At 41.7% G+C, this 24,246-nt stretch overlaps 2 protein-coding genes across 17 annotated transcripts in view; both read left to right on the forward strand.

Moving 5' to 3' along the window:
* The first annotated feature begins 104 nt into the window (after nucleotides 1-104).
* eif5 (eukaryotic translation initiation factor 5) lies at nucleotides 105-11,498 on the forward strand. 2 transcript variants are annotated; one of them, XM_079527172.1, is made up of 12 exons: nucleotides 105-262; nucleotides 1,043-1,270; nucleotides 4,097-4,379; nucleotides 4,590-4,671; nucleotides 5,531-5,703; nucleotides 6,289-6,400; nucleotides 6,768-6,901; nucleotides 7,885-8,046; nucleotides 8,392-8,553; nucleotides 8,880-9,044; nucleotides 9,524-9,664; nucleotides 11,111-11,498. In XM_079527172.1, the coding sequence occupies exons 3-12, from the start codon at nucleotides 4,308-4,310 to the stop codon at nucleotides 11,207-11,209; spliced, it is 1,302 nt and encodes a 433-aa protein (XP_079383298.1). In that variant the 5' UTR covers nucleotides 105-262; nucleotides 1,043-1,270; nucleotides 4,097-4,307; the 3' UTR covers nucleotides 11,210-11,498. The 2 variants fall into 2 exon arrangements, with proteins under 2 accessions (XP_079383298.1, XP_079383299.1); XM_079527173.1 differs by lacking the exon at nucleotides 105-262 and adding an exon at nucleotides 292-552.
* Nucleotides 11,499-12,640: 1,142 nt separating this feature from the next.
* Nucleotides 12,641-24,246, forward strand: part of mark3a (MAP/microtubule affinity-regulating kinase 3a) — a 44,247-nt gene continuing 32,641 nt past the window's right edge. For 13 of the 15 annotated variants that reach the window (XR_013792313.1, XR_013792314.1, XR_013792315.1 and 10 more), the window contains exons 1-3: nucleotides 12,641-13,268; nucleotides 16,009-16,197; nucleotides 18,425-18,478. Coding sequence is in view for 11 of the 15 variants with exons in the window: in XM_079528587.1 (XP_079384713.1) it covers nucleotides 13,218-13,268; nucleotides 16,009-16,197; nucleotides 18,425-18,478 (294 nt within the window). In the remaining 4 variants the exon portion in view is untranslated. The remainder of the gene's footprint in view (nucleotides 13,269-16,008; nucleotides 16,198-18,424; nucleotides 18,479-24,246) is intronic. The other 2 variants (XM_079528591.1, XM_079528593.1) reach the window with 1 other exon arrangement.

A 24,246-nucleotide genomic window follows, 5' to 3' on the forward strand; every position in this document is an offset into this window, starting at 1 on the left:
AATATAGATATGCTCTAAAAAAACCAATATATATATATTATAATATATATTTTATATGTAGGATATTATTTTTATTATTATGTTTTTTACGAATAAAAATGAAAATGCAGGACATCTATTATTTTGGAGAAGTGCAGAGGACGGAAGTCGTCGTGTGTCAGTTTGTGCTGACTTACTAGCGCTGACTTGACGCTGCATGGTTACAGTGGTCGTCAGTAAAATCTACGCAGCAGGCACGGTTATTCCGCAGAACATTCGAGAGGTAAGCACAGAGACGCGCTTCTACTACACGCCTCGTTTTTTTATATCCCGACGACGTAGGTTAACTGTCCGTTTTATTATGTCATAGCTAACTAATTCAGCCAGTTGATTTCAATTACGCGACTTTTGTTTTGGCCAATAATATCTGGATCCAACAACCTCGACGTCTCGATGCTGGCGGCTAGCGTTGTTAGCCCTGTGAGCTAACAGGACCGTAATGGCACGTCGTCAATGGGCTTCCTGAAGCATCTCCGTGTATCCAGGCTGGCTCCGTCTATTTCCTGGAGCTCAGTGAGAAAACCCCGACTTTTCCACTTAAATTTAATGTGGCTCTATTCGAAGCCTAAAAGGTGGCTTTTTACAGTCATTGGTAACGTTAAACTTCGCTAATATCCGTTGGTTGAATTTGGTCGCTATCTGTGTATTACTTTGAAACACGTGTGATTAATTTGATCCAGTTAATGGCTGGTTTAGTTGACGATGCCTCGTCGTTCATACTAAATTTAGCTCGACACAGAAAACGTCGATCTTTTGATGACTAGCGTTGCTTTCTATGTATTGATTTATTGACCGTTCATTTAACGCCCCGTCACAGCGACACACGCTCGATTAAAAATGACGTGTAACTTGTTACTTGAGGGAGAAAAACAACGATGCGTCACTTTATTCGGTTGAAAGTACGTCATTTTTGTCAGTCGTAATGAAAGGCCGCGAACTGACACACCTGATTATGTACTAGCAAGCAACATTCTGCTGGATAACAATCATTTTCTCCCATAAGGTTTCCAAGCCCCGAGGACGTTCCAGATATTCCCGTTTCTTTTGAGACGACATCGGCTCCATTGTTGGGACTTTTTCCGCTGAACAACTGTGCGCCTTTTTGAAGCAAATAAAGCACCTTTGCTTGTTAAATCAATTATCATACCTACCAAGCGACAAGACAGACAACCCTTCACTGCGCCTCTTGGGACGATCAGCGTTGTGTTTATGTCTTTGTTTTGTGAAAACGGTAAGTTGTATGAATTGATGCATGCTCGTTTACTGTATCGGCGTGTGTTGATTTAACGGGTGGGATAATTTATAGCAAAACATAACTAATTTACGTTCACTGTGTCGTACAAATATGCTGTTTGTGAGCAAGTGGATCAAAATGGCGTCTCCCAGCTCGATCACTCGTGTGCGGTGACTGTACAGCCCAGATATGGTGACGCACTATGCACCAAGTAGCAGCCTGCTAGAGCCTGATCTAGACCAGGTCGTATAACTGTCGGTCTCGAAAATGGCAGATCTACAAAGTTCTGAGCTTGTAGATCGTCTATTTTCGGCAAGCGACATACCCATAAAGGTAAATTATGCGCAACTCTTCTATGGAAATAATACAGCATGATCTCTGCCCCATCCAGAGCAGATTTTGACCGCTACCACAGTGTCATTGATAAAGCAGTTAGTAGTAGTAGTAGTGAGTCATTTTCTCGGGGTGGATTTAATTATTACCATGGCTGCGAAATACCCCATGAGCTGGAACTCAACATTGTGCAATGTTAGCCGACACTTGGTGGGGAGAGGGGGAGCGAAAGGGAGAAAATGCTTTGGCAGCAACTAGGCCCCTGTTTGTGACCTATTAACAGTAGCAGCCTTTATTTCACTAAACCCAGAGGCCTTCATTTTAAATAAAGGGCTCTTACAAAGCCAATTTAAATAGACTACTGCTCTAATTTCTTTGCTTAGCACTTCCAACGTCACATGATCATTCTAGGTATCACAGGGATATTTTGTTACTTATATTCCCACGGCACTCAACCGTTTATCCATGCAGTCTGTATTTTGGCTGGTTTTAATTTTGTAGATCCTGGAATGTAGGCTTACTGCATTGTTCCTCTCCTAGGTTGCTCTGGACAGTTGCCCGTTACTGGATAATGGTGTCAGACAAATTCCTAAAATGCAGGGGGCTTTTGAGGACACACTGCTGACGTTTCTTTCCTTTTTACATGACTGTTTATTGTGGACATTGTTGAATTTGCTGCTATAGAACATCCTACAAATGGATGCCTATTAGTTTTTGTTGATAATAGTTAATAATCTGAATTCATTTATCTAACCAGCTCAGTGACTTTGGTTAGTTTGTCCACCCTGAGAATTGGAGGTCAGGGCTCAATGACTGAGTCATACCAAAGACCAACTATACAATGGTGCCCAATGCCTCTTTGCTTGGCACTCGGCATCAAAGGCATAATTCCCTGCTCCATATTGGTGTCATGTCCAAGGTGTACATCAAGCTCCCCTGCTACAGAAACAGGAGATGGGTATGGGCCATATGGCTCAAGTCTACTAAACGGATGCCGTTTAGTAGACTTTAGCCCCCCCCCCCCCCCCAAACTACATGTATCACCGAACCCAATGACACGTTCTTTAATGTCAAGAGGTTCCACTTATTTTTTTCCTTTTGACAGTGGGGGCGGGTGATGTCACGACGAGCTAAACTTATATTACATTATGTGGGCTGCCTCTGGAAGTGTGATTGCGCAATTTAAGCAAAACAAAGTGTTTGCCTCTGGAGTCGGGACGCAACGTCCTTTCACGTACTAAATTGGAACTCAGGTTTGGCTCTAGGGGGCATTAAGGATTCTTTAGAAGATGGAACCGCAGTAAAAAGCCACTGTTTACCGGCAGGTAACCACACTCCCTAATTACCCATGACTCTAGAGATAATGTGTAACGATTTATGTGAGCTTTGGACAATGTATTTAAGATTAGTAACAAAGTGGCTTGGAAGAATATTTGCCAGAGATGGGCGTGGCCTACATGGGAAGTTGTGCTATGTAATTTGTGTACGTCCTAAAAGTTATGGGCCACCTGAGGCAATTTTGGAGTGGTTTCTTCCTTGTCCTACTGGCAGTTTGCATGAAATGATTGACTGTCCAATTAGCTGCACACACAAACCAGTAAAAAATATCTCCGCCTCCCAGCCGTCCAGCTTACTATTGATACTAATCGATGACAAGTGGGTACATCTTAACCCCCTTATGGCTATTGACGTATTTGACATAATGAATCAATAAATCCCTTATGGCCAGTGCCGTAATTGACGTAATTGTTTAATTTCCTATAATCGGGGGGGCTTAATGTAACAAAATGTAGCAACTTTTAGCTTTTTTGCTTAACTGCCGATGTAATCTACCTAAAACCGTCCGAAATCCTCGCATGCACGCTCTCGCACGCACGCGGTCTTCATGTGCATCGCTGCGTAAAATGCGATCTTGGAGCTTAATTTGACTTGGTTATTAAAATCATCGATGATAGCTTAGCATCCCGGACATCTGACAAGCTAGCAGATGTTTACGTCTGAACCGGAAGTGATATCGCCTAATTCGCTCCGATTGGTCAAAATCGGCATAATGGTGAAGTTACCGCCACCATCAGGACTGGGTATATACTATAGGATTGCCGTGTTAAAATGAGATATAGTGTGTATGGCACAGATTTTTCTATTGGCATTAAAATGACGAATTAAACATGAATAGTGCAGGCAGAAGGCACAATCCACTGTTAATTAGGCTGGCCATAAGCCAGTTAATATAATTTATACAGAAAAATATCTAAAATAATGCAAGGCTTGGGCCTGGCAGGTGTTGTGAGCTACTGTTGGTATCTGTGGATTAGATTTAGTCTTTGTTGGTATCTGTGGATTAGATTTAGTCTTAACTGAGGTGTTGCTCATGCAAAATGGCTCAATAAGCACAAAGTAAGTATTGATAGATACAAATTGTCATAATGTTTATGCTAATGACACACAGCTTGCTAACAAGTGTCCCCTTATCTCCCTCTTGTCTTGCAGAGCTGTTGCGCAGCCGTTGGAACCTGTGTGGTGGAAACCTAGCCTTCAAGCGAGGAGCTTGCGGCCACAGCGGCACGACATTTTTCATGTCAGAGACCGAGCACGCTTGCAGTCGTTTATGTCATCCCCTCTTTTCCAGACAGAAGATCCCCAAAAATCGCCATTCAAGATCTGTTTATCTTACTGATAGTGCTCATAACATCCAGCCAACATGTCTGTCAACGTCAACCGCAGCGTGTTGGACCAGTTCTACCGCTACAAGATGCCCCGTTTGATTGCCAAGGTACCCAAGTCATTTCCGCTAAGCTTTAGCCATTGTATTTGAAAATGTTGTGAGCCAACAGTCTGTCTTAAGGCTAAGATAACTAGTCGACAGAAGTCAACACATATAGTTTGCATCATATTTGAGTAATTAATTAAGAATGAACATTTATAGATTTTGGCAACTTGTAAGCCAGTGCACTAAGATTTCTTATTTCTGTGTTCTGTTCAGGTTGAAGGCAAAGGGAATGGAATCAAGACGGTCATTGTCAACATGGTTGATGTTGCAAAGGCATTGAACAGGCCTCCAACATGTGAGTAAAACCTGGCTGACACATTTATTTGGAGATTATAATATTATGCACTTCACAGTGCCTCACAATATTATTGCTATATAAAAAAGGCAAATGGATAACAGCAGCTGTTTAACTTTAGCTTACATCCACAACACCGTTTAACTACATCAGCTAATTTAACCTTTTCATCTGTCATTCTCCTGTCCATTTGGCCTCGCTCCCTGTAGTGTATACAACCACAATACAGCTTTTTGTGTTCATTGGTCACAAAGTGCTGTAACGATTTGAACAAAAGGATAGTGTCACAGGATGACAACAAAGTGGTTTCATTAACAGCTTTATGAATACATTCTTTCCTGACTGGACACCACACCAGGGAACACCTGGTTTTCTGCATTCACCTTGAATCTCAAGTTTTAACTAGTCCCTGAATAAGAATAACAGAAACCTAACCGGAAGTCTTTGTCAGTTAACTTAATGGTACGATAGAAAACCACCATACCAGTTATATTTGACCTGTGCAGTCGCTTAAATAACTTCTATTGGAAACACATTTGTCGAAGCTAGATGTATAGCAGAAATAGACTGTTCACCAATACAGTAAAGATATTTTAAAACGGTTCCATGGAACACTGCTGTGATTGGTCTAATAGTCTGAAGAGCAGATGATGGCTTCATGTTAACTTGTTATTTGGTGCAATGCCCTGAATCAAATTCCTTGTATTTGAAAATATACCAACACATGAACAAATTCTACACGTGTCCTAAGGCTGAAACCTAACTAGGCACTTCAACTGGCTGACCTGCCCCTTGAGAGCATCCTTTGAGATGAAGAAAAATGTCTAATGTATGCCTGTATGTTTTCTCCCTCCGGCAGACCCAACCAAGTTTTTTGGTTGTGAACTTGGTGCTCAGACCCAGTTTGATGCGAAGAACGACCGCTTCATTGTCAACGGCTCCCACGAGGCCAATAAGTTACAGGACATGCTTGATGGGTTCATCCGAAAATTTGTGCTGTGTCCCGAGTGTGACAACCCTGAAACTGACCTGGTAAATGTTTGTGAAGCATAAAGATTGAATGAACTAGTTTATAAAGGATCAAAGTTAAACATCTGAGCATTGTACTGTTAATGAGCTCAAGTTACTAGCCATATTGGCTGCTGATGCATACATTTGAAAATGCACATCAAATGTACATCTAGGATCTTTCAAAATGGCATGCATCTGAACACATAGACATATAAAGGTAGAACACCCCCTTTCGGCTGTGGAGCGTATGTGCTCAAGGTAGGGCAAAAAATTCCAGAGATTCCTTGCGAAGCCCCACGGAAGCATGAGTGTGCGTCACAGAGCGCATGTTCAGGTCTGATAAGTCCCGGAAAAGATGCGCTGTGATTGGCCAGTAGTCACTTGAGTGGCAGCGTGACGTAGTGTTCCGTCCACTCTTCCCGCGTACCAGTGTAAATTCTTCCGCCCTCCCGTCAACACACAATGGCTCCAACGAACTGCAGCAGCCAATGAGGCATCTATTTTTTAATATCTGTCTGAACATATTGGTGACATATAGTAATCTATCTTGTTGTTGTAGCTTGTTGGGGTAAATTAGTATTGATTTGTCCATCTTGCAATTCTCAGCATGTCAATCCCAAGAAACAAACCATCGGCAACTCCTGTAAGGCCTGTGGATACCGTGGCATGCTTGACACCAGACACAAACTCTGCACCTTCATCCTCAAAAACCCACCAGGTGAGACCTTTGATATCATTGTATAGCCCTTTCATACCAAGAATGTAGCTAAACTGCTTTACCTGAAGCACTCTAATACAAATTTGGCGTGTAGCTTTGCGTCACAAATCTTTTGAATTTCAGAATCTAGCTCGGGTACTTTCTTAGTGACTGTTAATGTTAATACTACTAAAGTGAAAGGCTTCCATTCCTATTGAGGTGTGTTGCATCAGAGGTTTTCCATGCCCCACCATTGCGCTAGACCGGGATTTGAACCCATGATCCTGGTAGTGGTTTATGAAGCATGTCGGGCTGCTTCTAAAGCAGTTTAGGTTTCCACGTATGAGAAATGTGACTTTAATGACTCGCCTGCTGTTCTTCACCACAGCTATTGTTGACTGTGGATATGGATCAGCTTCTGTCAAGAAGGAGAAAGACAAGAAGAACCGCAAGAAGGACAAAGAAAACGGTTCTGGTAGCGGAGAGGCAGGAGATGATGACATTGATGCTCCGGATGCTGTGGTGTGTAACCTCTACATATGTGTTGAACACACACGTTGGATATACATACACACTTATATTTCAAGATCTTGTATTAACTTGCTCCATTAGTCTGTTAGCTGTAGCATTTGTAGTTTGCGTTATTTATTACAGTTAATTATCTGTTGTATACTGGACAAACCAGAAGGTCTGTCAATCACTGGAGTCTGGCCTTTCTTAAAGAAGTCACTCTCCCTGAATCTAGAAATCCTGCTAGAGACAGACCAACATCAGACAACCTCGCTCCTACAATACTTTTTGCTAATGTTGAAAGTCTGCTTTAAATTCTCCATTTGGAATAGCTGTAAACAGAAACTTATATCTGTAATGAAATGGAAAGCCTTTCTGTGTACAGGACATGTAGTTTGAATTGTAGCCTTTGAATTTGTAGTCATCAGGCAGGAAACCCAAACTTCCCTGTGATCAAGGATAATTTTAGGGCTGACCTAATGAAAGCCTTGATGCGGCGTATGAATCCAACAAGTTTCTTAAAGTACTTATTGGAATAGTTAAATCCATCTTTTATTCCAAAACGGGGGTGACCAAAACAAAGCGGCGCAGGAAAAAAACGGAAACCCAAAACCGGAATACACTCATAGACCGGATCACACAGGCGATTTAGGAACACAGACTAGGCTTTCCTTTGAGGTGGAAAGTCTGGAGACACGAGGTTAACTGTTGGGTGTACTTGCTAGTTGCTTCTATGATACTGTGACTTTTACTCTTACAATGTTTCATTTGTATACATGACAGCACAGGGAAGGTGACATTTCTGCTGGCAGACATTTAAGGAAACGCTGCTGGGGCCATCTATATTCAACTGCTTATCCGTAGTCGGGTCGCGGGACCTTACTGGGGCGTTATCTCAAAATAAATGATCAAACTGACAGCCAAGCATACTGCATTTAGCTTTTGTCTTGACCCCTGCCCTTCCATCTGACCTGTGTATTTGTGTGACCTTTTAGGATGGTGATGACGACGATGAAGACTGGGTGGAGGAGACAACGGAGGAGGCACAGAGACGACGGATGGAGGAGATCAGTGACCACGCCAAGGTCCTCACCCTCAGTGAGGATCTGGAGAAACCCCTGGAGGAGAGGGTCAACTTGTTCTACAACTTTGTCAAAGTAAGAATGGTGATAATACATTGTTAATTTAACTTGTTTGTTTTAAGTAGTTGAAACGGAGTACTACATAATGGTGTTACACATTGAGTGATGTTTGGATAGTGTGGATGTGTTTTTTTTTATAGAACAAACTCTTTATTTTATACTCACAAATGCTAGTCATCTAATCACATTAGCCCACAAATGCTAGTCATCTAATCTGTAGCTATTATTGTTGGCTTAATTATTTTTTGTTTTCTTTCCACTTGCATAACAATATAAATCGCCTTAACGCCCTGCAAACAGCCCACATGTTCATGCTGCTATAATGTTCAAGATAAATCAAATGTATTCTGGTGTCTTCAGCACAAGAAGGAGAGTGGAACCTTAGATGCTGCTGATAAGGACATCTTGGCTGAGGCAGAGCGTCTGGATGTGAAGGCCATGGGACCTCTCATCCTCAGCGAACTGCTCTTCGACGAGAACATCCGAGACCAGATCAAGAAGTACACACGCCACTTCCTTCGAGTAAGTTTGTGCCTACCCTGAGGCATGGTGGTGCTTGGCTGCAGTTGTGGAATCTCAGACTACTGCCCGTGCTTTGTAGTAAATTGTATTCAGCTGGTTTCATAGGTCTGAATTTGCCCATAGTTGGACATTTAGACTGAAACCAGTAGTAATCTGGGCAGAGAGGAATGCCCTAAAATGTGTATGAAATGTATCAAACTCTGATGAAGGGATGAAAATTATTTCTATTGTCTATTTCCACTGTAAATATGGTACATAAAAGTCACATTGCTCGCTGTCTGAAAATATACTGGTCCAATAAAATTGGTTTCTAATGCTACCCACAGTTCTGTCACAACAACAAGAAGGCCCAGAAATATCTGCTGGGAGGGTTTGAATGCCTGGTGAAGCTGCACCAGACTCAGCTGCTGCCACGCGTTCCCATCATCCTCAAAGACCTGTACGACGCAGACCTACTGGAAGAAGACGTTATCTTCGCCTGGGCAGAGAAGGTAGCTGGAGTTGTGTGTGTGTGACAGTGTAAAGGCGGTGCATTCGTGTCTACTTAGGAGAGTGGGTGTTTTAAAGAACCATTCCAGCATTACTACATATCGTCTATTAAACTTTGGCCTCATAACGTATAAATGTAGGTCATTTTTCTGTAAATGGCTTTATTTTTTCTCATATGCTTATATTTTTGTCCATAATCACTGCCATCACTCCATTTTAACTTGCTAGGTGTAAGACATTCAGTCTTGTGAAAACCACAGTATAATTGTTAATGGAGAAAATATAACCAGTTAACTGCAGAATAATGCAATGCATGTTGTACAATGTGACTGACGTTATGAGTAGGCTGTATCTATCTATCTTCTGAAATAGTTTACAGAACTTCTTACTGGGTTGACCGTGGAAACGTATCTTTCCACTGCCTCCACGTAATTCTTTCTAGACTGCATAAAGTCTGACTTCCTGCGCTTTCCTCCACCAGGTTTCTAAGAAATACATCTCTAAGGAACTTGCCAAAGAGATCCAGGCCAAGGCTGCGCCGTTCGTCAAATGGCTGAAGGAGGCAGAGGAGGAGAGCGGGGGAAGCGAAGAAGAGGAAGATGAAGAGGATGACAACGTTGAGGTAAATGATTTTTGACAATCAAAACCAGCAAGCCATCCCTACACATATCAGTGGCTGACTGCAAGTCACTGAGTGATGCTTACAGTACAGCATTGGTTAGCCAATATTTAAACTGTTTTGATAAAGTAAGTTTAATGTCATGGCGTTTGTAGGGTAGTGGTTTTCAACCAGTGGTCCTTGAGGGGCTTCCAGGTGGTCCCTAGCCAAATGGAGAGTTGGTAACCAAATGGATCTTTATAGATCTTTAACTCTTGAGAGCGTAGAATGAATCCAAATGGACCCGTAACTCTCAAGAGTTCAATTATTGTTAAATTGTACATCTGCATTACAAGAAGGGACATTTAAAGCATGTAGAAGAATTGTTATTTTGATCGTTTGCCTGTTATCTCCTATGGTACCACATCAGTACAGCATGGAATTGTGGACAATGATAACATGGAACAATGTTCTAAGTTTTGGTTTTGAGAGGCTACATCTCATCAAATGTTGGTCTGTGGCTTAAATGCTGAATAAATAATGGGCCTTGATATGAAACGGGTTAAACCATTGCTGTATGGTACAGTTGCTTTAAGACTTCACTAAGAGGTCACAGATTTTACGTAATTTGATAAAATTTCTAGGCATTTTGCCGATGTCTGATCAAAACAAACTTGTAGCATCAACTAGCCGCACTGTGGGTTGTTAAATTCTGGACAATGGCCCGTGTGTACTCTGGCTGAGTTTGTACTCTGCTGGTTTTGCACACACAACCATTGGTGTATTCAATTAGTTATTTCTTTGGTAGGTGTTGCACCACAGCAATCCATAATCTTTGGGGATATGCACATTAATCAAACTAATCAATTTAATAGTTTAAGAAATATAATAAAATGGGGCTTAAGTTAATCAGAGTAATCTATTTAATCAGTTATAGAAAACTTATAGAATTTGTTGTGTTGATACATTTTAACCATAAAATGTCTTACTTTAAAAAAAAAGTGCTTATTGATTATACAATTAATCACATCTGTAGAATAATTTCTTTGAGGGAAACAAATTATACTTGCTGCCCTAAGACAAATAACCCGATTCATTCCCTGAAATTGTTAACTAATGTCCTGCATTAAGCTGCAAGTCAGCCCCATGTGCTTAGCACTCCATTCAACATTGTTTCAGAAGACAAATGACAATGCTCACTTGACAGTAATTTTAAGCTTGGACAGTGACTAGAGTCGCAGCGCGACATGATGTGAGATTGTAGCTCTTCTGTGTTTGGTGTGAGACATGGTGCGCAAGTATAAATAAGCAATAGTAGTGTTGGTCACACTGACATTTAACTTGGGATACATGGACACAAACTTGACTAAAGGTTCTGTATGGATGTACTCATGACACAAACATCAGGTTAGATTTATACAAAAAATCCTGACCAAAATGAACACCACCTAATCTGATTTCTGTCCCCAGGTGGTGTATTCATCCTCTGCCCGAGAGCTGAAGGTCGAGATTGTGAAGCCAGACAAACCTGAGAAAGAAGAGGAAGACATCGATATTGATGCAATTTAAAAAGACGATGGACTTGGAAGAGATACTTTCTTGCATTGTGGCTTTGACTCAAATCTTTACCCAAGTGGCTGGCCTTTTTCCTGCCCCCCCTCCCGTCCTCTTATTAACCTTCCCTCTCTCCATCCTCATCCAACAGCCCTGTCTCTGCTTTGTGGCATGAATAAACATAGTGCTTCACTTGCTGCACATGATGTATTCGAGACGATAAAAATGTTAAAAAAAAAAAAAAAAGCTTTTTGGGATTTTAATCAAGGTGTTTTGGGGTGGGGGGTGGGTTCATTTGACTGCACATTTATTTTGTTTCTGTGAATTTTCCAGTCAATAAAGAATGTTTTGCTATCCACCTAATTTAAATGTGTGATAAGTGTTCAGTACTGTAGTCTTTGCAGTGACTAAAGTGTTTCGGCCAATAATTACTAATGCTGTATGGGGCAGGTTATGCCTGGACAATGTAATGGTTCAGTTTTAAATCCCGGTAAACTAGTAGGCTATATATTTTGCATGTAAAATATGGACAAACTAATATGGTGAGTTGGTGACTTTATTAAAAAAAAAACACCCTAGCAGGAGGTTTCCAGATCTTGACATAATCTAATCTTAAATTAGATGTTCTCTACTAAAGTGTTTAGTTTATTTGGTGCTGCTGGGCTTGTAAATACTGACATTATCAGCGAGCCACAATACATTGATATGAGCTTTCAAATGAAGCCATTAATTCGGCAGTGACTGTTTCCGACCGTCTCCAAAATGATGACACCAGCCTGTACTCTGCATTGTGCTCCAATGAGTGTGGAGGTCAGGCCGTTTCCTCACTTCCTCCAGCGAACTGTTCAGCTGTCTGCAAGCAGAGGGGACTTTTTTGCCTTGATAAAAGTCCCACGGTAGAACTTCGTAGTAACAGTTTCCCTGTTCAACACTGTAAAATAGGTTCATACTTTTATCACTGGTAACATAGTTTGAAAGAAGTTGACCATAGATTTGACAAAGTAGGCTACATGTTTATGTGATCTTCCACCCATAATTGACTTGGTTAGTCTTAACATCAGATTGCATAGGCCTATTTTGACTATCAATGATTACTATGTAGGCTAGTATAGTGTTGAAATGTAGCCTACTTTATAGTTGGGAAAACATGTACCACTTGTATTTATATATTAATGGTATGAGAAATCCAGTATGGTAGGCTATGTATACATGTTATTTTCTATTTTAATTAGGGTAATATAACTTACAATAAGTTAGAAATTATGTTACTGTAATATATATATATATATATATATATATATATATATATATACACCTTTACAGTTTAACATCATTTCCAACTTAGTGTAAGTTATATTAGCCTACATTTACTTAAGACAGGCATAATGCTAAACTCACAACAAGTAAAGGCAAAAAAGTACCGTATGCGGTGTTGAGTTGACTCTAATCCAACTCCAGCCTCTGTCTGAGGAGCCATTTTGGTCCCACCTAAAACACCACCACCAGCTTTCAGTGTTCTGGGCCGGAGATGGAGGAAACGGAGCCGACAGCAAGTCTTTTCTGGGTCTCGAAGCTTTGAATCTCTGTTAAAATATCGACGGGTGACAGCGGACGCCATGACGTGTTGTTACAGATAGTTTTGATTGTAAAACCAGAGGAGATTTTCGGAAGCGGCTAACGCCGCCGTCACATTTTTTTTTTACTTGCAACCCCAACGGACAGTGATTTTTGTCTGCCTGTGCTTGCCTTTAGTTGAACGCAGGCCATGTACGGTATAGCTACGCCATGTAAATACTGATCGTTAGGATATCTAGTACAACTTTTCGATCACAAACAAATCTAAAGGATATCGGGGCTGATAACACGTCTGTCTTGTTGGGAGTTTTTGTATATCGATCAATGTGGAGACTCTTTCTTTGCGAGAAGCCTGAATGGTTTTCGGAGGAACATATTCCATTAGTTGAAGGTGGTGCGACATTTACAAAAAGGACAGTAAAGTCTTTAACGGATTAAAAACCCAACAATGTCAACAAAACCTATCCTGCCAACGGTCAACGAAAAGTCGACGGAAAGCGTAAGTAGTAAAAAAATAATGGCATTACACTTTGCTTTGTGTTCGTGATCTACCGTAATATGGTTATTATTAACTCTGGTGGAGAAGTACTTGTGTTGTCTTGTGTGATTTCGGTGTTTCGCTGTGGGTTCACAGGGGGGGTGAAACATTGTTACCAACTCGTAAACACTCATATCCTCTACGTCAAACACGCCCTGTGATCGCCCTGCCCGCACGGCGAACTGGAAACTAAATATCCAAAACACATCCAATAACAAAGTCATTAACTTTGTGTTCAATTGTTGAATGCGTCTGTGTGTGTGTGCCAGGCCAGCCAGGATACACAGGAGGCCCCAGCCTTGTACAGAAACTACAATAATTCTGCCTGCTGGTACTGGTTGGCTAACCCGGTTGGCAACAGGACTTGTAAAAAAAGGAAAAAAAAGAATCGGGCTCGCTACTGGTTTTCCGATGTGTCAGTCTGGGGTTTCAGTCGTTTCCACATATGGACTTTTAGTTTGTCCCACCCATCCCTCTTTACCAAGTAGGACCCCCCCCCCCCCCCCCCCAAGTCAGATTTATTTCCCAAGTCTAGTTTCTGGGAGTAAAAGCTTTGGGAAATAAATCCATGAGCGACTACTACCAGGCTGTTTCCTGAGTGGACACCATGAGATGAGCGTCCAAATGTTCAAACTGAAGACAAATTCATGGCAATCTTGATGTGGATCAACATCCCGTCTCGTAAATCCAATTTAGGTGGTCAATACAAACAACGAGTTTTGTTTTTACTTTACAAACTCAAAACAAAACCTATTTAGTGCAGAGATGGGGGATAGACTATTGGTACTGGTAGCTAGTAGCTACATCCTAGTACTGTGGTTCTTTAACTTATTTTCATGACAAGGGCCCCCAAATGTATATGTATTTTACCCCCATTTGAATAGAATATATGCGAGGGGGACTCCTATAAGAGAACATTTGTGATTTTCTTTTTAAAAATGGCACATTTGCAAGCTCACCACGCCTTACAATCGCGTCCTATTTTCGAATATCCTAAAAATAAAATGGGCCATAAGTATTTGAACTGTTCGTCATTTAGCTGGGGAGCCCCTTTGGAGTTGCCCCTGGGGGTCCCTGGCCTGGATCCCACATTGAGATTGAGGACCACTAGTTTATCCCCTCCTCATTTGACCGAGAGGATTCCCAGTACCACTGTCAGTCGATGCACACTGATCAAGGAAGAAAGCTTCTAGTCTACAGTAACGACCAGGTTGTTTCCTGACATGAATGCAGCTGTAGGAACATGACAGGCTCTCAGTCTGAATGGAAGCATCCCAGCTTTGTGAGTAAACCCACAGGGAATTCAGAGGAAGTGGTAGAGGGTGGGTGATGATGGAAGTCACCGGGAAAAATGGGAATGAATGCACACTCTCTACTCAAAGTCTTAAAGACTGTGTATGGGTATAAGGAAAATAGTATTATTTTCGAATTTCATAAGTTGCGCTTATAGTCTTAGAGGTTGGTTTTATTTATTTTATTTTTTTATCCCACGATTTTATAACCCATTTTTCACCCCTGTATCAATTATCTAACGTGATCCTGGGCTCTACACACCCTCCGCCAACCTGGGGAGAGCAACAGACTTGAACTCATTCTTCCTTCATGCATGAGTGTTCAAGTCGCTCCTTTACACCTAACAGGGGGGAGTTTCCCTGGTTGGACATAGCGCGTGGAAGGAACACGTTATTCCAACTGCTGGCCAGGGCGAGGCAGTTTTAGAGACCAGCATTACTGCATGTTTTTGTGAGGGTACCTACCCTATTTATTTATTTTAATTAACACAGTTGTGACGAAATTACGAATGTAAACAAAACATTTTCATGGCCTCATGAGACATTTTAAAGTCACATTTATTTGTCACGTGATCAGTTCTCATTAACACAATCACTTAAACACAAACATTTTCTTCAATCAGTTGGATCAAAATGTGGACAATGCCGGTGATGTGTGACCTGAGAACAGTGCAGACACTGCAGACTTTAACCTTCAGAAATATTTCCATCTCACTTCACTGTCTTCTTATGCCCTAGTGCTGTACTGTAAATCTTGTGCTGAGAATATTCGGTCTACTTTATGCCTTTTCTTGGTGTGCCATACTACTATAAATATCAGATGGTTTTGCTTGAATTAATGTTAAGAGATGTGTAACGTCCGGCATCATTATGAGTCAGTGTGGCCTATATGTTTTTGTGTGTAAACTCAATTATCTGTGTAATAGTAGTGCATGTATGTGTATTACAGTATCTGTCTGCTGTAATTGCTCTCTCCTGATCCTCTGTGTGTAAGGTCCTGTTATCGCTATGTACTTATGCTAAGAGTGTGTCAATGTTACTAGTGTCAAATTCCATAAACTGCTATTGAATGAAGTGAATCAAGTTTCCTTTAGAGACAAGTGTAGTTGGTATTCCAGGTAATTACATTTAGATGGTATTAGATGGTTGATGATCTGACGGTTCTGACCATTTTTCAATTAAGAAACAAGTCACAGTTTACTTTATTTGAAAGCATAACGGGTACTTTAAGTTCTTGATTGACAAGATGGCATTTTTATATACTGATAAACATTGTTGTGCTTCAGAAATATTGAACAACAATCTTCAAGTAATGACCTTGTCTGCAAAATGGCTACAGTACGTAGTATTTTTGGAGCAGATCTAGTCAACATCATGCCTCACATCTCTAACTTCTTGTCTGTCCTCAGCACACATCTCACAGCAATGGCCGCCAGGAGATCAGCACACGATCGGTTCGCTCCGGGGTTCGATCCCGTAGCTCGGGGGCCGACGAACCTCAACAGCCCCACGTCGGCAACTACCGGCTGCTGAAAACCATCGGCAAGGGCAACTTTGCTAAGGTCAAATTGGCCCGACACATCCTCACAGGCCGAGAGGTGAGATGGAAGGCAGAGGGGAGTGTGCTGCAGAACTATTTCTAAGCTTTAAAAACCTGAATGTTAACATTTACACTCTTAAATTAAGTGTCCATGTGGTCCATGAGCAGATGGAGAAAATTAACAATTTTGCAATAAAATGAACAGTTTATTGCAAAATTCTGGGTTTGAGATGTTAACATTCACGTTACTATTGTTACTTTTCCTACCTGCTTGGGAACAGTTAAGACAGTTTTCTTTTTAACACATTTAGACCTGATGTCAATTCAAAAAAATCCTGATCTAATATTAGCCGTGCTTGCCAGCGTGCGTGCGTGCCTGTCTGTCTGTCTGTCTGTCTGTCTGTCTGTCTGTCTGTCTGTCTGTCTGTGTCGTCTGTGTCTGTGTCTGTGTGAGACTGGCTTTTTCTACTGGTATTTACTTTGTGTTATATTGTTTGTTGGTATTTTTAGTTGGTGTTTTTCAATGCTCTTCATCAAACCATACAAAGAATATTCTTTGTATTCTTGAAATATTTGTGACATCAATATTTTGTTGTGTGAGGCCGCTGAATGTCAGTCATAACGGATCAACGCAGGAACACCCAGCCATGATAGTCAATGGCTGTTTGTTCCTAATTACCACATACAACAGATTTGTTTTTCTAGCAAAGGAGACTTGATTTAGACTTAGACCGGTGATGATGATTTCTGACCCGGAATCTTCTCTTAATTCTGAGGTTAACAATCAATTTAATTTGAGTGGAAGCCTTTTATTTAAAAAAAATATATATATATATATTTTATTATTGGGTTTTTTAATTTTTTTCCCCCTCCTATGTGGGGTCCTTGTTCATATACATATACATGTACATATACATTTGTGATACATAGATATAGACACCCCTCATTTCCCTCCCATCCACCCCATTGTACCCACCCACTCTTCCCCAATGCAGAGACAATGCTAGAGAAAAGAGAGGGGGAAGAAAAACTACAGAAAAAAGCAAAAAAAACACAAACACAAAAAGGTGGATAAATTAGAAGAGAGAGAAGAAAGGAGGAAAAGAGGGGAGGGGGAAAAAAATAAATATAAGACACCGTGTAGCGTGTACTGTACACCCACACACTTCAGAGCAGCTACTTGCGTAGGCGTCCAATAGTTTGACGTCATGCCAGACTACTGGTGTGTCGATGTCACAGTGAAGGCTCAATTTCTTGTGATGGCTTAACTACAGTTTTGCTTGGAAAATAATCTTATTTGGTTGGGCTGTCCCCGAATATTCAAATGGTTGTTTGGCAGGTTGATATTGGGACATAATTTCAATATTTGGATGCTGCATAATCATGTCATGTGTGCACACAGAGCTGATGAAGAGTGTCAGCTTTCAATCCACTGTAATCTGCCACTGGCTGCTTGTGGGTGTTTAAGCTAGTGTGGAAGTGACTGTCTGGGCCTAGTTGTCCCCTTTGGCAAAATGAACATGACAATCTTTAAAATACTTCTATGTACCTTGAAGTGCAAACTGCTTCACAAGATCAATGTTAGTGTAACTCAGAGATTGGCTGAATAACATTATTTTACATGCAACTATGTCAACAGTACATGTTTCACATTCTAAATGACTTTGACTTAAATTTCCTTGTCACTGCAGCGGCAGATATTTTATGTATGTAAAAAGTATTTAAGAGCACTGTTTGTGTAACTAACTAGGAGCTTCACAGAAGAATATTTTCTACATTCTTTATTAACTACAATACAACTTCCTTCTAGTTGCCATTTCATAGTCTTACACAGACAAGATTTCCAAGCTACCATGTGTTTTGGACAATGTGATTGGAGACATGGCTTACTGCATTTGCCATAATGTGCTGGCCTCTGAGTCTGCAGAGATCAATCTCAAACAATCTCACTGCAAAAAGCCTGGTTTTCATTGGCTAATTGAAAATGTGTATTGATACTTCCTCGGAAGGTACAGGGAATATCGGGCTGTCCCAAATATATTTTGGACGGCCCTACTAAACTTTTCCTTTCTATTTTCCCCATGTCTATTCCATTCTGAAGTGTCCTTGAACAAAACCATGTCCCTACTGTACTATACCTGTCCTGTACACTCGAGCGTCAGCAAAATGCCTAAAATTCTTCTGTTCTGTTCCGCTCTGTTCCATCCTATTTTACTCTCTATTCCAGTGTTCTGAATGGTTCCGTTCAATTATCTCTGTTTCAAATGTCTTTTCTCTCTCCACAGGTGGCGATTAAGATAATAGACAAGACACAACTGAACCCAAATAGTCTGCAAAAGGTAATTCACCCCATCCCTCCCTTCCTGTTCATGCTGGGATAAATTTAACTTATAAATGCACAAACCGTCCTCACGTTGTCCTCTGTCCTCACATTCTGGGAGGACAGCATGTGTGCATGTGAGATGTGACGCAGGGCATCTCTGAGAAAAACCAGTATACATACGGCAAATTATACCCTTTTGCCGTACGACAGTGTCACTCGCTGAAAATGGCACACATACAAGCTCACAGCTTGTGGATTGTCTATTTTCGGCAGGTGTACGACGGACAGAGTATAATTAAGCAAATGAACACGCATGCGTTGTGGACTTTGCTACATAAATAAACTAGAAATTGCAGTAAGGGTATTTTGATAGGTAAAGATGATAAAGATCAGCTGTGATAATAAATGTGATGTGTGTGTCAGAACCAGAGGGTCAGTTCAAGAAAGTGGTTTTCTTTAACATTTCAAGTTCAACAACTGCGAGACGGAAGAAATAGGGATCATTGGGGTTGTCTTTTGGCTGTGTACCTTGCACTGGTCACAGAGCAGATCAGTACTATTACTGTGTACCTTGCACTGGTCACAGAGCAGATCAGTACTATTGACTCCTTGCTGCGCTGGAGGGGGCTTGTGTTAATCAGACAACCAGAACATGGACCGGGACACACTGAGCCTGCTGGCTGCCTCCCTCTCTTTCGCGTTCTCTCTCTGTCTTTTACTTTGTCGTTTTGTCTCCTTTCTTGCTGACTCGCTGTCTGTTTTACTCTCTTTCCTTCCCTTTATACTGCTCCTGCTGTCTCTCTGTTTCCCTGCAACGGAGTCTCCCCACTAAGCACCTCACTGCTTCTCCCTCTCTCTACTTCCCTCTCTCTCTTTTGCTCAGTGGTCGGTGGCAGTTTCCATCAGTTTTTCCAAAGCACCATTGATTGTGGGTTCTTTGTGTGTGTGTGTGTGTGTGTGTGTGTGTGTGTGTGGGGCCTTGGGCCGTGTGGGGCTGGCCGTCACTGCTAAGCTGAGTCATGACAGGAGCCTGTTCACAAAAACAAAAGGCGTCAGGCTCTTTGTCGGCAGGCCGTGTTGTTCTGGGGGGGCGTCATTACTTTGTGACCTGCTCGGCTGAAATCAGTCAGTTGTTACTGAAACTGCCATAGAGAAAAACAAGATTCTTAGCGATTATTTTTGTCTAAATATAGCCTCATGTCACAGAATGAATTATATTTGAATTCTGTGTGCACTTCTGAAATCAGCCATGTTTTGTCCTATACTTATATAATGATAAGAGATATTGTTTTGAAGTCTTAAAATATACAAAGTGCAATGCTACCAGAGCTATTTAAAGACAAGGCGCTCTACTTCATGCTTGGGCATTGTCATTTTTTTATCTAGGCTTTTGTCTTTCCTCTTTGAGGACAGGATTTGTCAGCTACATGCTATTTTATTTGCTATGGCTTTGAGGTGTTTCAATTATTATTTTTAGTCAAAGGGACATGGAGTATGTTTTATTAAAAGTATTTTCCACAAATGGATATCTTTAAAGTTCCTCTGCCTTTCCAGTTCTTCTATATTTAGGCTCTCACTCTGTCTAAGTTCTTTGTGATGACAGAAAGTAGCTTGTCTTTAGAGTCAATCCACTGAGGCATGCAAGGAATAGAACCCTCAACCCTCATGCTATTTCCATTCTTATTCCATTGAGCTACACAGACAACTCTGGCAGTCTTGGGCGCTGATCACATTGGCAAGCAGTAGAGGAAACGGTAATTTCCATTTTCTGCTGTGCATTTGAAGTGGTCAAGCATGAACTTGGTTCAACTTGAGACTGAAGCATGTCAAAGTCACTTCAGTGCGTAACCTGGCAACATTTTAGGCATTCTGACCAAACACAAACAGAATCTAATAGGGAGGTGCTTCCCGGAGCCACAAACCAAAGAAAGAACATTGGAAGATGCCATTTTATAGCAACTGATTAATTGTTGCAGTTTGCACTGTCCAGGCAAAGTGGTACGCTTTGCAGCTGGCGCTTCATTCATCCAGTGTGATCGCAACCTTTAGAGTCACAGTCTACTCATTTTAGCTATCCAATGAATTGAACCCCAAACTCTGTCAGTTCTGTAGTCAACACTCTGACTCACACAGGAAATGTGACCACTAGCCCTTAGTAGTGTTGGTGGCGTTGGCGCCATGCTTCCCCCTCTGAACATCGAGGGGGATTGAACCCTACACAGTAAAACTTTGGAGTGTTAATTTAAACCTGACTTGGCGTTGGTGGTGGCGCCATGCTGTCCCTGTTTCGCAGGGCCACTGTTTAGCCTGTCAATCTCAGTGCAATGCTGCACTTTTGTTCAGGCTCAAATACGTCTCAAAGGATCAAATCTTGGACATTGTGTTTGTCTCCCTTCTCATCTGTCGGCTCCTCTCTGCTGCTTCCTGCAGTGATTCTGGCTACCTGTGAGGTCCATCTGACACCATTGTGTTTATTTTCAGCATCTCCTTAATAGTTGGAAGAGTTGATATCAATCCTGAATCCTCTCACATCTGTCACTGTCCCTATATGTAATCTTCTTTTACTCTCCCTTTCTTCTATTCTCACTCTGTTCCCTCCTTTGTGCTCTTCTTTTTACCGGCAGACCGTCTCTTTAGTCTATCAGGGTAAAGGTTGAAGAAATAGAGCATGCTGTTAAGTCTTGATTAAATGTAAACACAGTAGTTCCCAATACGCTTCAGAGTTCTGAAACTCCCTGCCTCATCTCCCCCTCCCTCTCCTCAACCATTTCCTGTTTCATAAACTGACCAGTGACCAAAGTTCAGTAACAGTTCTTAAATACCTAGTACGAGACTAGTACGGTAATCACAATTAAATCCATTTGTGTGCTCTAAGTTACAAATGGATACACTAACACAGGATTTACTGTGTTGTTACATTATAATGTTTATGGTCTGTCATTCTGTTGTAAACACAGCATAATGAATTGCAAAAGATATTGTAATCATAATATTGATAAACGTTACATCCATCTCACAAGAAGCCATTTAGGAAGTGTGGTCAGAAATATATTTACTTCTACTAGAATCAGAACTATATTTTATTCTACTACAGAATCTGATGTCTACACGTCAAAGGAGGAAGTCATTAGTAAATTCTAGCCACATATCCTCTTTTCCATGTAATTCTGTTCTCCTTTTGAACATGGAGGGGGAAGAAAAGTTCTACACAATATACTGTATATGATTGTGAACAATGCAGGCCTGGTGAAGATCAAACATTACAAATCACCCCTAAATGAAAGGGAAACAATTTAATGTTGATGCTTGATAGATATCTAAATAATTATTATATCGAACACACGTTCGTTCATGATGACTATGTGATTGTATTGATCTACCCGTGATTATTATCTCCACAGACTCATATCTTGGCTTGTTGATCTATCAGTCTACTTGGTGGACTGTGGTTATTAAAAACCTACGTGTCAACTCATTAAGAGTGGAGATGTCTCATCTGTGGTCTCCTAAACCAAACTGACATTGTGTCATTTGGCCTGAAGGTGTCTGCTGCATGCTAATCAGCATAAAATATGACGTGTTGGAGATCTGTGTTTCACTGCAGTGATGTGACTCGGAGGGTTTCATCACACTACTCGTCCCCCGTAGGGTCGATTCACATCCTGGGCCTCCTGACAGTTGTGTTGGTGAATCACTCTCATCCTGTGTTTTTCCACTCGGATGGAGCTGAAAGTTTCAACTTTCAAAAGAGCAGACCTAGTCTTGGTATTTGCCAGTATTTGTTATCGTTTGATTGTGTTCTTGACCTGTGGTGTCAGGTAGGTAGACATCCCAGGGAGTCAGAGACATACCATACTGACCTTTTGTATAATCCGTAATGAATTGGGAATTTAACACAATTAAGGCCTTGGACGTGTATACACCTCTTTTCTTATAAAACCGCAGGTGGCCTTGGACATGTATACACATCTTTAGGGCTTTTTTATTTGCGCATGCGCACTGCCGTTCACTTCCGTTCACTTCCTCAGAAAGAATGGCTCGTATCTCCTAATCTAGGGAACTCTCCATGGTTTTGACCAAATGTTCTGTCTTCATTTCTGAATTCAGCATGCCTCTCGTTTGGAATATTAACGCTTCTAGAGAGACTTTAGCCAGATCTTAATATTTGCAGGGTTTGATTAACTGCTTTTCATATCCCCAATATGTGATATTCCTCTTCTGGAATGGCCATTAATTTGTATGGCCAGTGGGGTCAGACTGAATTAAATAAATAGTGTTTTTCAATTTAGCAAAAAGAGAAATGCCATTCCTATCCAAATTGTCCATTTTGTTTAAAAATTTAAAAAATAGATCTATTTCAGAACTGTAATAACCTCACAACACAGCGCCTCATGAAGGTGGGAGCCTCAGCTTGTAGGTCCATTTATCGTATGAAGAAGTGTATATATAGGAGTTATAGATTTAAGCTTATCAATTAGGGCTTATCGATTACTAATGGAACCCTGTTGCCAACTCTGTACACCCAAAGCGAGAGCTGTGTCCGCAGCCAAGTGTACGGCGGCTGGGATGAGGATCAGCGTCTCCAAATCTGAGACCATGGTTCTCAGCAGGAAACGGGTGGATTGTGCAGTCCAAGTAGGGAATAAGGCATTACCCTAGGTGAAGGAGTTTAAGTATCTCGGGTTCACGAGTGAGGGGACGGAGAAGGAGATCGGCCGGAGAATCGGAGCGGCAGGGGCGGTATTGCAGTCGCTGTACCACACTGTTGTGACGAAAAGAGAGTTGAGCAAAGCACTCTGTCTACCGAGCAATCTTCGTTCTTACTCTCACCTAGGGTCATGAAGTGTGGGTCATGACCGAAAGAATAAGGTTGCGAATACAAGCGGCCGAAATGAATTTTCTCCGACGGGTGGTTGGCATCTCCCTTAGAGATAGGGTGAGAAGTTCAGTCACGCGAGGGAGACTCGGAGTAGAGCCGCTACTTCGTCGCCTGGAAGGGAGCCAGCTTAGGTGGTTTGGGCATCTGGTTAGGATGCCTCTCGAGCGTCTCCCTAGGGAGGTCCTCGATGCACGTCCCACTGGGAGGAGACCTCGGGGCAGACCAAGGCGCAGATGGAGGGATTACATCGACTCACTGGCCTTGGAACGCCTCGGGATCTCCCAGGAGGAAGTTACTAATGTTGCTCTAATGTCTGGAGCTCTCTGGTGGAGCTGTTGCCCCCGCGACCCAACTACAGATAAGCGGTTGAAGATGGATGGACCCTGTTGCCAAGCTACCCTGGGAATATAACCCATGACTTAGACTGTTCCTCACTAGTATCCACGGTGGGTTTCCACGGTGAATACAGATACGGGGGACAAAGACGAAACTGTCCTGTCCTGGTTAAGCAGCAATGATAGGGCTTCCACTGTCACAGTCAAAACAAGCTGCGATTTATTCCTCTATACTTTCTCTAACAGCAGGGAGAGTATTTAGATTATAATGATGGGCAGAGCTGTAGTACGGGCGCAGGGTAATGACAGTGAGGTAGACCTCAATCTCAGGCTAAAACATCTCCTCGTCTTCTTTTTCTTCCTCTCCCCTCCTCCTCCTCCTCCTGGGTAAGCAGACAGAGTCCTGGCCCCATTTGTTACCATGGCATCTCTCAAAAGGTTGATTACATCAAAGGCCCCTGACAATGATGGCTATTTTAATTAACCCTTTAATTAACCAGACGCTGTCTTGCTGATGATGGTAGATGAACTGTCATAGTTGACACATGGAGCTGGGGTTCTGAAGTGAAC

Source organism: Electrona antarctica (genome assembly GCF_951216825.1).
Source record: "Electrona antarctica genome assembly, chromosome: 18".
NCBI lineage: Eukaryota > Metazoa > Chordata > Actinopteri > Myctophiformes > Myctophidae > Electrona > Electrona antarctica.

Excerpts from the sequence above, each read along its gene's own strand:
- eif5 (XM_079527172.1), top strand. The coding sequence starts at position 4,308 with ATGTCTGTCAACGTCAACCGCAGCGTGTTGGACCAGTTCTACCGCTAC. Across the intron at positions 4,380-4,589 it reads TGCCCCGTTTGATTGCCAAG|GTTGAAGGCAAAGGGAATGG; the intron begins GTACCCAAGTCA and ends TGTTCTGTTCAG. Across the intron at positions 8,047-8,391 it reads TGTTCTACAACTTTGTCAAA|CACAAGAAGGAGAGTGGAAC; the intron begins GTAAGAATGGTG and ends TGGTGTCTTCAG.